We start from the raw sequence: 12549 nt of genomic DNA, 5'->3' as shown, positions 1-12549 counted from the left end.
CGGACCTTTTCGCGCAAAGCTCCGTGAACTTTCGCTAGTAGTGCTGACAGGGCTTTCGCAAAAAATGTGTCTAACATGGGTAAACGTGTTTTATGCACCCCGCTACCTCCGGCACGTTCACTTGATGGTTTTATTGATGTTTCAAAACGAATGAGAAGGGGGCGGCAAAATACAGGCGGCCCATGGGCGGCAAGTAGGTAAATCCGGCCCTGATGAATATACATACTACATAGCTAAAGAAAATAAAAATGAGACAAGGGGACAGAATACGGAATACACTTTCCTCTATAACTCCTATTAAAGCTTCTCTCGTTTACTTATAATATTTAGGCATTTTTTTCTTTACTTATTTTCTTTTCTTTTTTTTCTTCTTCTTTTTTCCCTTTTTTTCTTTTCTTTCTTTTCTCCTTTTCTTCATTTTCTTTACTATCATTCTAGCAGCCGTAAGAGGGACGCGCCTTCGGCGCGCTGAGGGGGACGCGTCTGCCAGTGGCAGATTGGCCTCATGGTCAGTCCGACCCTGTCGATTTCATTTGACATTTTTGCAGTGGTAAATGCATAGCTGAAGTGCGCTTCAGCTAGAATTGTATATAGCAAATGAGTGGTTTTTCTACGAGGATTAAAAATAAACAAGTGGTACGGAATACAACAAAGTAATATGAACGATACAAAACGATAATCCGGGTATCGGAACATGGCTGTTTTGAAAACGCCTTCAAATGCGGCGTGATACCTCACGCGCTCCGGAGAGTTCAAATAGTTGTATCATTGCGCCGTTAGAATGTGTTGTAAGATTTAAATGGAAATAGCCTCCATGCACGCTGGGCGTGTCGATTTCCTTTGACATTTTTGCAGTGGTGAATACATAGCTGAAGTGCGCTTAAGCTAGAATTGTATATAGCAAATGAGTGGTTTTTCTACGAGGATTAAAAATAAACAAGTGGCACGGAATACAACAAAGTAATATGAACTATGCAAAACGATAATCCAGGTATCGGAACTTGGCTGTTTTGAAAACGCCTTTAAATGCGGCGTGATACCTCACGCGTTCCGGAGAGTTCGAATAGTTGTATCATTGCGCCTTAGAAATGCGACGGAAGATTACAATTGAAATAGCCTTCATGCACGCTGGCCTCTTCGATTTCCGTTAACATTGTTGCAGTTATGAATGCGCTTAAGTGCGCTTCAGCTCGAATTGAATATACAAATGGGTGGTTTTTCTACGAGGATTAAAAATAAACGAGTGGTACGGAATATAACAAAAGAATATGAACTATGCAAAACGATAATCCGGGTATCGGAACTCGGCTGTTTTCAAAACGCTTTCAAATGCGGCATGATACCTCACGCGTTCCGGAGAGTTCAAATAGTTGTATCATTGCGCCGTAAGAATGTGACGGAAGATTTAAATGGAGATAGCCTCCATGCACGCTGGGCGTGTCGATTTCCTTTGACATTTTTGCAGTGGTGAATACATAGCTGAAGTGCGCTTAAGCTAGAATTGTATATAGCAAATGAGTGGTTTTTCTACGAGGATTAAAAATAAACAAGTGGCACGGAATACAACAAAGTAGTATGAACTATGCAAAACGATAATCCGGGTATCGGAACTTGGATGTTTTTAAAACGCCTTTAAATGCGGCGTGATACCTCACGCGTTCCGGAGAGTTCGAATAGTTGTATCATTGCGCCGTATGAATGTGGCGGAAGATTTAAATGGAATTAGCCTTCATGCAGGCCCGCCACATCCCATCTCGGACCCTGGTACCAGTTTTAAGGTCCGGGCCCAAAGCACGGCCCAAGCACGGGGGGGTCCGAGGGGCATTCCCCGAGAACTTTTAGAATATATAGGACTAATCGGACGCATTTTGAAGCTTCCATGAAGAATTTTTCCATTCAATCCAACGGCCACTTATTCCTCAAATTTTATCCTCTGTCGTCCCTACTTCCGCTTTTTCCGGGATCCGCGGGCCACCAAAGTGGCAACATTGTCTTTTCTCCATTTAAATATATTGAAGTGTACCGATTCTATGACGGGCCCGTTGCTCCGACAAGCATCGATTATTTAGCATAGGTTTAAATGGAGGGATTCCGGTGTTGCCAAATTGCTGGATCCACCTCTGTCCCGGGATCCGCGGGCCACAGTTTTAGAACTTCTGCTCCACCTTCCATCTACGTTGCAATAGCCCAAATGGGTGAGGGGGCTTTTGGTACTGATTTTTCCCGCAGCATCCTCACCGGAGTGTTTTGATGGGGCGCGTGGTGACGTCGTCGTCTATCTGAGTCAAAACCGCGTAACTTGCAGCGATGCCCCATCCTGAATCGCGGTTTTTGCCCAGCACGGCAGAGCATTCTTCCAGTCCGGAAGTAACGCATGGGCGGCGGGCGGCCCGTGGAGTGTATTTCCGGAAGCGGCGCAAGGTTGCCAGGTTGTGCGATAAAATGGGGATATTTTACACGGTTTAAACGGGGAATAGTGCTGATTTGTAGCACCATCTGGCAACAATGAAGTGGCTCGGATTCAAACGCCGGCTCAGTGCCCGCTGCTTTGTCCCCAACTTTGCTGACCTCCGTTGTCTACTGGTCGCCAAAAAGCATCAAAATTGAGTAATTTTCCGCCCACTTTTTCCGAGTATTTCGCTTTTTTTCGGGTAGATGACTGTTCGCGCTCTCCGGTATGTTTGTTGCCTATGCAGTGACTTGAAGGAGGACCTCGGGTGGAAGATGCTTGACGACAGGTTTACGCGTTGTCTTTTGGTTCCGGCAAAAAAAGTCAGGAAGGAAGGCGTGAATCCGCATGATAGCATACAGGCGTATGAATGTCATGGTAATTCCTCTCGGAATAGGAACAGTTGAAACAGAAAACACGAGCGTGTGATTTTAATTTTAGAAATTACTAAATTTGTTACCGGTAAAATGTAAGTATACAAACTTTCATACCCAATACAACTCTTCAAGTGCGTGTGTAATTAGTTAGACGTAGTTTTTTCATGACATTTCGCTCTTCAATGTCAAAAAAAGAAGAAAAAAATGAATATATCTACCTACATTGAATAATGAACCCACATATTTTTAATTTATATTATTATATGCGTGTTATTACCTGCGGAAATCTTGTAAATGTTTACTCTTGTTCGTGTACCTTTTGAGCAAGAGCTGACTCGTATAGGCTGCATGGATGCGATTTTTCCTTAACCTCTCGAGAAAATGCAAAGTTTATTGACACCTAGGCGAAATTACTGAATTGCAATGCAAAATTACTCTTTGGTTCAGTGAGGTGCAGGGTTGGTGACATTTCAAAGAGATAATAAACGCAATACACATTATATTGTACACATTTTATTTACTCAACCTATCTCGTAAAGTTAATGCTAAAATATCTAGTTATTTTTCCGAAACTTGACACCATCTAAAACCCGGACGGATCTACCACTGCCCTATTCCCCCAGGACTTAGCTCATTCCCGAAAGAGTTGGCCAGTTGTCGATCCAACAGTTGCGGGGACAGAGATGTCGAGTGATTTTTTTCGACGTGCGAGTGTTACCAGTCGGTGTGTTGCGGGGAGGTCTCCTTTGAGGGCGAAGGCGTTATGATGGAGTTCTCCGGAGACAACCCAGAGAAGCTGCACTTGCCGACTGCGGGCCTGATCTTTGACAGTCGACAGTTAGTCTATCTAACAGAGCATTTTTGCGATCAGGAGAACAATCTAAATGGTATGTATGTATCCTCTGAATCGCAACATCTAAGAACTGTTAATTTATCCAGAATCCTAAAGCATAGCAAATATTTGTGCTGCATATTTAATTTTCAAAATTTTTGGGGGTCTTTTTCGGAAAAATTTACCCTTAATTTAAAAAAAAAAAATTCCTACTGGTGTCCTAGTTACAGGCCAGTAAGAGAACGGGAGCAAAAGCAGTGAACAGCTAAATTGTTAGGTTTGAAAACAAATGAATTTGTGAGAACGAAAACGCACTAACTTGGAAACTTTAAAATGCCCAGATTTCATTAAAGGTGCCCAATTTTTAAAAGAGCCCTCGAAAAAGGCGCATTTATGATAACTTTGGAATTTAAAAAATAATAATTGTATTTTGGCACAAAAAACCTTTTTCCTGGACCACCTAACTTATTCTTCACACACTGCGCAGTTTTTTGTGTCTTTTACACATTTTCATTTTTCCGAGTTGGTGTGTTCTCACTCTAATTGGTTCAAACTAGGTACTCACGATAGGGAAAAATTGGAAAAGGCGCGTGATTCTTGTAACAAATTGTTTGTTACACCGAGAAAAAAAGCATTATCTTAGTAACCACCGGTGTGGGTAAAATAGCAATTGCCTAGGTATCGCTGAAATCAGGACTTTCATTGGAGATAGGAAATGGCAAAAAGAGTTTTTGCAAAAAGAGAAAAATAAAAAATTGCAAAATGAAATCGCTGGCTCAATCATTTTTCAGCGATTTAGTAGCAGATAAAAAATGACCCACTATAATTTTTCGAAAATCGCAAAATAAGATTGCTAGCTTAGGTATTGCGGTATTATGAAAAACAAACTCGCAATTCTTACCTACTTTGTATTAAGTCGACGCGTTTTGGAGTCTATCTGGGCCTGGTCTTCGTCCTCAGAGCATATTGAGACAGACCTCTAGCCTCCCTTTTGTATCATAAAACGCCATACATGGAATATATTTTCCCTGTTGGTTAACATTAAATTGACTGTTAGAATAGGATTGATAAGTGGGTTAGGTAAAGCTTCAAGCTTGCACCTATATAATACGATTTCCAGATTAAAGGGACTCGTGCCTGTCTATCAAAACGCCTTCAACGAAGGTGTGATACAATATATTCGATTTTGCCGTTGTTTAAATTGCATAACCGACTATGTGAAGGAGCACGAAAATTGATATTTATCTGTACCTGCGCTCCTGCGCGCCAGCGATGACGCGACAATGGCTGTCAAAGGATCTTTGTTGATTCTGTCGAGTTCGCCTTCAATAGCTGTGATGGCAATATGAGCGGCTTTGGAGCTCGAATAGTTGCGCGCAGTAAATTTGCCTCTTTTACTCATTCTCGGCAAGAATCACTCGTTATAATTTGTCCTCGTCACAAAAGAGTAAAGTGACCTATGAACCCATGACCAAATTTATTTATCTCAACAATATTTTTTTTTCAAGTCGTGTCAACAATTTTTTGTTGTGTCAAAGAAAGGATTTTTTTGCATGTTTATTTTACTTGTCACCACAAAAAATTGTTATCATTACAAGATCAAATACTGCTGGGGTAGTGAAACATTATTATGAGTTCACATTTCATATGTTGTTTAATTTTTTTTGTTGCATAATTTTTCGTGACGATGACAATTTTTCTCACGTGATCCGTGCATGTAAAAATACGAATATTCAGAGAACCAGAGACAACATATTTCATTTTGCAACGCAACGAGTTCATGAACAAAGTTTCGTTTCACCTCTTTATGTGCCCTTCAAAAATTTGAGATTGCTTCCGTCTCATTCCTTTTTACCTTATTTTCTCTCTTCGTGGTACATTGATTATCGAAGACATGGGTGTAGCAAGCCATTTTTTCACGAAGAGGGGGGGGGGGGGTTGTGCCGTTTACTTTTCGCGGTGTGTCACTTGAACTGCCGGATGAGAATTGTAGGAGGACACCATGTCTCAAGTCAAATTTTAGAAATAAAACAGTTAGGAGTAGTTTTGAGCTTCACTTGCCGCATATTTTCTCATGTCTAAGTTCCAAAGTCGATAGAAAATACTCTCGAGTATGATCAAGAAGGCGCTGAGCTTATTCTGAGACTTTGACTCACGACGTCGACTCAGTCACTTTGACATCAAACTATAATAATATCTTCCGCCACCCAATATATCTTTGTACAGAATGAAGTAAAAATTACCGCAAATCCTCAAAAAAAAAAAAAAAAAAAAAAAAAAAAAATTAAATAATCACTGTTTTTTTCATATATTTAATCCTGCAGAGAGACTATTACGCAAAGATCAATGTACAAGTTTTTCTTCGCAAATACAGGTGTTGTATTCACATGAATTTCTCTGTGTCAGTGTCATACATTGTTTCAAGATTTTCAAAATAAAAATCGTGAAAATTTCTGTTCAGCTATACAGAATCAGTTGATTTTTCACTACAATTTTGCAGAGCATGAAACATATTGTTTGCCAATTCAAGTAAAGGTATTTTTTATTGTTCGTCGTCTGTACGCTTCATATTGCGCTTGTAGAACCTGGGTTTATTGAAATAATTTATTGCGGAAAAGTTGCGTGAAAATCATGATTCGCCACGAATAACCGCACATAGGTATCAAGGACAGTACACACATTATTTGAATCTGCAAGCTATATTATCCAAAATTTTCCGATCTCTCCTTTGTTTTCGTGCTAAAATCATTAATCCTTTTCCCACTTTTTTCTTTCGATGAACCGACGTCTTAGCACCAAAAACATGATACTGAAAAATCAATAAATTCTGATTGTTAGGGTCAATTTAAAATCATGATTCTACGCAGAGAGCACGTTTTGTGACGTCATGCGATTTTAAAAAAAAAAAATCTAAAATTTTTGTTTTAAAAATGTTCACCAAACGGACTAAACGTAAATACGCAGAAAACGCAATGAAATAAAATACGCAGGAAACGCAATAAACGCAAATACGCAGGAAACGCAATAAACGCAAATACGCAGAAACGCAATAAACGCATATACGCAGAAACGCAATGAACGCAAATACGCAGGAAACGCAATAAACGCAAATACGCAGAAACGCAATAAACGCAATACGCAGAAAACGCAATAAACGCAAATACGCAGAAAACGCAATAAACGCAAATACGCAGGAAACGCAATAAACGCAAATACGCAGAAAACGCAATAAACGCAAATACGCAGGAAACGCAAATACGCAGAAAACGCAATAAACGCAAATACGCAGGAAACGCAATAAACGCAAATACGCAGGAAACGCAATAAACGCAAATGCGCATGAAATGCATGGAACGCAATAAACAAATATGCGCCGGAAGCATAATAAACGAAAATGCGCGTTAGACGCAATGAACGCAAACGCTCATGAAACGCGATAAGCGTAAATACGCATAATACGCAAAAACAACAAAAACGCTATCGACGCGAGGTTTTTGCGTTCATTGCGTTTTTGCGTATTTCTTAACTGCTCACACGGCTTTAGTTTTCATCGTGGAAAAACGGTTATGGTATCGCATTTCTTGAAAGTAAAAAATTATGTAGGTACTGCGTCCCCGCAATGTTAGAGTGAATTCAGTATTTGTTACCTATGAGAAAGAGTGAAAAGTAAAGTATTTATTTTTGAAGAATTGAAAACTTTTGAATATCTTATAATTTATAAAAGTTTCAAGTTTTCTTGGCAGAATTGTGAGGGAAGAAATACGCCACCGATGTATTCCTTCCTGAGAAAATTTGATCTATATAAATTTCACACACATGCAGCGCATATAAGAGCTGCGTCGGGTGTCAAAGCCACCGAAACGAATCTTGCATCTCGCGCCCAAAACCTGTGAATCTCTTGCGCCCAACTGTAGGGTAATCACTCAAATTGCTCTCATAAGTTCGTTTATAATCGTAAAAGCGTGGTAATGCTATCAAAGTAAAGGCCAGATAATTCTGAGAGAGGGTATAAAATATCAATGTCCTGCCCTTTAAAAAAAAACGAATTCAACAATGTTTCCAAAAAATTGAAAACGTTCGATATGCCTCAATTTTTATTTGAAAACTCTCCCTGGAGATTGCAAAAAAGGATAAAAAACAACAACAATTTACTCTGAAAATTGAGTCAACTTTATTTTCAAAACCTGTCAATAAAGGTAGCCTCGGCTGCGGATTCTGCATTTAAAGAAGGAATAACATGAGGAGCGATCGGGAGTATATTAGGCAGCTCTGTTGAAAATGGGGAGGAAAGTGGGGAGGAGGGAATCGGAGGTTGTTGGAGTTTTGGGCATGAGCCTCATGGTGAGGTCGCCAAGCTCCATCTTGAGGCTCTTGATCTCAGCACGGAGGTCGGAGATGGCCAGGATCAGGAGCTCAAGCTTCTCTGTGTTCTGCCGGCCGGGCAGGTAAGAGTACAGAAAGTCCGTCGCGCTACGCAGCATCCCAGCGTTTGCTTCAAAATTGGGCGGCTTCGGCATCGAACTGTTGTTGGGGTTCGACATTACAGGCGCCCCCGCCGTGGGGGGCGTCCCTGCGTTAGGGGGCGTCCCCAAGTTTCCCGTCGATGGCGTTCCGGCGTCCGGCTCCGCCAGCGCCGAGTGCACCTGAAACATCCAACAAACGGCTCAGTTCGTGCAGTACAGGGTGACAAAATTTCTTGAGAGATAAAATCGTGAAATTGTAGGTGAAAAAATTCAAGAAATTTCAAAAAATATGAAAGATATACCTTATATTGTGGATTATCATGTCACGCTAAATAACAGGTCATTTGCGTTCTTCACGAATATATGTATTTTGATAGGTTACGCTCGTAACTGAACAAATAATATTGAGATATCCGTCCAAACGCCAAGTGTTGGCATCCAATTTGACTGAGATATTTCTCATTGAAAAACAAGATTGAGATATTTCCCATTGAAAAACAAGACTGAGATATTTCCTATTGAAAAACAAGACTGAGATATTTCCCATTGAAAAACAAGGCGAATGACGTCATCTGCCACAGTTGTGCTTACCATGGTTTCTTCCACCTTGGTCTCAACCTTGTTTTATGGCAAGCAACTGGTGCAAATGAATGTAACACTACTAATTGATGAATGTTACATGGAATGTACGAACTTGGTGTTCGGACGGATCTTAATATTTATTGCTAATTTATGAGTTTAAGTCACCACGGCACAATTTTGTGACCAGCGCACCTCACCCATTATCAAATCGCTGCAAAATGGTTTAGAAGCGTTGCTTTCTTAGTTTTTGTCACTTACGTTTCCCATAATTGAAATAGTAATTAAAATCCATGATTAGATTATTATATCAAGGATAATTTGGTTTTTTATCGATGCGGATGCATAACCCATCCCTGAAATGAGCGTTTCATATTTTTCAAAAGTTTCACAGCCTCGTGAAATTTTATGACATATTTAATGGAAATTTCCAATTCCAATCTATCATGAGTTTCTGTTTTTTCATACTATCCCGAGTTTGTTACATATAGATTCGATGGCCCAAGTGAGAAACCTCGTATTCTCCATTCGTGACGTTGCAGAATACCCGTCACACATTATTTTTTCTTTGTAAAACTAGTCAACGCAGGTCAAAAATAAAGTGGAGAATTTTCACGTAAACTCAAGTCGAGCCTGATAAAACCACGCGGCATGTAATACCGCAAAGAATAACATCAATTAACGCGTTGTTGAGTGGTGATATGTCTCTTGATATTGCATGAAGAAACTTAGCGATTGAACTCGTTTGATCACTCTCTTAATTTGAACAGTTGGCCCATTCGGCATTCTCTTGTGTGTTGCATTTCTTTTTTTTTTTAAAATTGAACGAAACCGAGAGAAATTTTTGAAAATAAAGACAAGTGGGAGAAAGAGAATTATGATGAAAAAGTGTCTGAGTTTTAGATAGACGCAATACTCACCAAAAAAACGAGGAGGACCCCTAAAGAAAATTGAGCCATGTCATAAATTTATCGTCCCAAGCCGTCGCGAGAGTCTCTCCCGAATATTTGACTTCGACTGAGTCCGTCGCATGAGCTGTGATCTTCTAAATCTGCATGAGCAAATACAGATGTGATCGGATGGTTTTTAAAGTGACGTTTGCTTTTTCATTGGCGTCAGGAGTCATACTCGACATTGTGCATGCGTAAATAAAACGCAAAATATTGTTTTGCAGATTCTTTGATGTGTGGAGGGCGGAGGGGGGGGGAGAATGGGGGAGAGGGGAAACCTCTATTCTCAGCGGTCAACCGCTATATCCCGACTGACCAAAGTATTATATGCTCAAAATAATTGCGACTATTTTTAAAATATTTTCAAAAACATCACATCCTCCTTCAATATGTTTAATGAGTAATTTCTAATATATTTTCGACAGTTTCATTCTGAAAATATTTTAAAATAAGTGAAGGACTGTTCAAAAAATAGGTAACACTGCAGGGGGGGGGGGGGTCTAAGATTGTAGTTCGGGTGCATTACAGAGGAGAGTGCGGCGTTCAGGGCTGCGTTATGCAACGCTAGAATGGGCGCTTGCAAGGCCGGAATAAGGGGGTGGCCACATGGGCCGTGGCCCATGGCGGCAAATTTTGCAATTTTTTTAAATGTAGGTATAAAAAAATCGGATTCAGAAAAAAAAATTATCAATGAGAAAAGGGGACGAAATCTCTCTTTCCTGAGAGTATAGTAATTACTAATTCTGTCGTTTTTCGGTGATACAAGAAATAGCATCTCTAATTAATAGAGTGAAGAGAGGAACTAAACACGCAATTTGGTCTGGAACTCAACGCAGAGAGGAATGATGACGAGGACTTGAGATGAAAAAGACAAGCCCTCGGCGCGCCGATCGGCATGTAACACATATTAGCGCCTACAAGACTGCATGAATACTTCACCTATTGCGCCGAACACAGTGCTGTCAGGAGCGGTTGGCGTGAAACGTATAGCGCCTACAAGACTGCAGGAATACTTCGCGCATTGCGCCAATCACAGTGCGATCAGCGCGGCACAGCGGCGGACGTTAAAATTATTAAACCACATTTATGTTTGTTCTTTCATAATTTTTTGGTTCATTTCTTACAAATAAAGGACCTTGTCCACCTAGAGATAGGTTTACGGAACTTAACTTTCGCGCAAAGTTCCGTGAAATTTTGCTAGTGGTGTTGACAAGGCTTTCGCAAAAAATGTATCCAACACGAGTAAGTAAACGCGTCTTATGTACCCCTCCCCCTCCGGCACGTTCACTTGATGGTTTTTGAACTTGAAAAATCAACGCAAGCTTTCAACTCTTTATCAGAAAACGCAAAGTTGCGGGAGAGGAGCCGAACCAAACTTTACTTACTATTTTAGGGGGGTGCAGACCTGCGTTACAGTTGCGGTAAGAAGGAGGGGAGTACTGAAATTTCGAATTTCAGCTTTATGTATCTCCTGAACGCTTCCTAATACCGTTAAATTTTGTTCGTTTGCTGCATTTCCGCAATTGGGAAAAGGATCATAGAATTTTCCATCAGATATTTTTAGAGCAACATTTTGAAAAGAGTGGCAATTTATTCGAACATGTTTTTAAAATCCTTGCGCATAACTAGGCCATTCAGAAATTAGGGTAAAAATGTCAATCTCTACTGAAAAAGGAGAAAAATGAAAAATGAAAATTTTATAATGGACCAGTAGACAAGGTACGAATTTAAGCATTCTGATACATGTTTCTTAGTCAGAATTTCACGTAGAGCACGATTCGCACAACGAAAATTACTTAAACCAACTCCTAACGAAGATATTAACGTTTTTATTTCACATTGGTTACGAGGAATTCGAACTGCCCGCTCATAAGAAACTCAAAGCTCTACGTGAGTCAAATTGCGCACTACAACGGTTTCAGCAAGCTTCTCAGTCGAACAATGTTCATGTCCCACCATGTGTTGTTCAAACTATAAGCAATTTGCTGTAGCTGAGCCAAAGCGTCAAGATTGAGGTTGCTAGATTTTTATATCGCAGAGACTGTCATGATAACGTTTAGCGCGCGATGTGAATCACGCAGAGCATTGAGTTTTCATGAGCGGGTGGTTTGAATTCACCCATTAAGAATCATCAAATATCTTCGTAAGGAGTTAATTTCGGTAATTTTCGTTGTGTGTATATCGTGTTTTACGTGAAATTTTGATTAAGAAACATGTATCAAAATGCTGAAATTCGTACCTTGTCTAGTGGTCCATTTCAGAGACCAGACTCTGAAATATTGGGGTTTGCGATAGGACTCACATGATTTTCGGTTCTTAAGATGCGCATGCAGTCGAGTACAACTAATATTTTTCTATTTCTCTATTCATTTTCAGAGGACATCAAATCGTTCAAGTCTATAAATAGCATCGAGGTTGCAGTTGAGAGACTGATCCAGAGATTAATCTGCGGTGTGGGAATGCTAGATCATAGATTTTCATCGAAATTTTTAGTCAATCTAGAACCAAAAAGATTTTTTGGCAAGGTAAGTGAAGTTCAGATCTGCATTTCAGAATTATTAATCGTCTAGTTTCTGAAGAGTTGATTGGCGGTAAATCTCCGGTCTGAATTAGAGCACTTGAAACTTGAAAGTATTTGAAAACAGGAGGTACATACTAGCGGGTCATTACACAAAAAAGCACGTACATGTTTCAAATCATCCTGCAGTCTGAGCGAGTAGAAATGCGAGGAAATCTGAATTCCCCCTTAGTTAAGTGGCTATAAATTTAAGGTACTTGGGAGGCAACAAAAATGTATTTCCGTTTTTTCCGATCTCCCAGAGGAATGCTCAGTGGAGAATTTTGCAAGTTTGCAACTCTTTTTCGCCTCCACTTAACATTCATTATACTTGTATGTCTA

General features: G+C 40.0%; 2 protein-coding genes across 2 annotated transcripts in view; one reads left to right on the top strand and one right to left on the bottom strand.

Annotated features, from left to right (window-relative positions):
- Nucleotides 1–1871: 1871 nt before the first annotated feature.
- Nucleotides 1872–12549, top strand: part of LOC109037184 (uncharacterized) — a 30457-nt gene continuing 19779 nt past the window's right edge. The window contains exons 1-2 of the mRNA XM_019051724.2: nt 1872–3713; nt 12027–12175. Coding sequence (XP_018907269.2) covers nt 3590–3713; nt 12027–12175 — 273 coding nt within the window. The 5' untranslated portion in view covers nt 1872–3589. The remainder of the gene's footprint in view (nt 3714–12026; nt 12176–12549) is intronic.
- On the bottom strand, nt 7806–9770 carry LOC109037185 (uncharacterized). The gene is made up of 2 exons (XM_019051725.2): nt 9621–9770; nt 7806–8301 (listed from the first exon to the last, which is right to left on the bottom strand). Exons 1-2 carry the CDS (start codon nt 9657–9659, stop codon nt 7918–7920), a joined length of 423 nt encoding a protein of 140 aa, XP_018907270.2. The 5' UTR covers nt 9660–9770; the 3' UTR covers nt 7806–7917.

This window comes from Bemisia tabaci, chromosome 1 (assembly GCF_918797505.1).
Source record: "Bemisia tabaci chromosome 1, PGI_BMITA_v3".
Classification (NCBI taxonomy): Eukaryota; Metazoa; Arthropoda; class Insecta; order Hemiptera; family Aleyrodidae; genus Bemisia; species Bemisia tabaci.
The sequence above is the reverse complement of the archived record's forward strand: the minus strand, read 5'-3'. Positions and strand labels throughout refer to the sequence as shown.

Coding starts and splice junctions, on each gene's coding strand:
- LOC109037185 (XM_019051725.2), bottom strand. CDS start 9,659: ATGGCTCAATTTTCTTTAGGGGTCCTCCTCGTTTTTTTG. Junction 8,302..9,620: donor GGGTCCTCCTCGTTTTTTTG/GTGAGTATTGCG, acceptor TGGATGTTTCAG/GTGCACTCGGCGCTGGCGGA.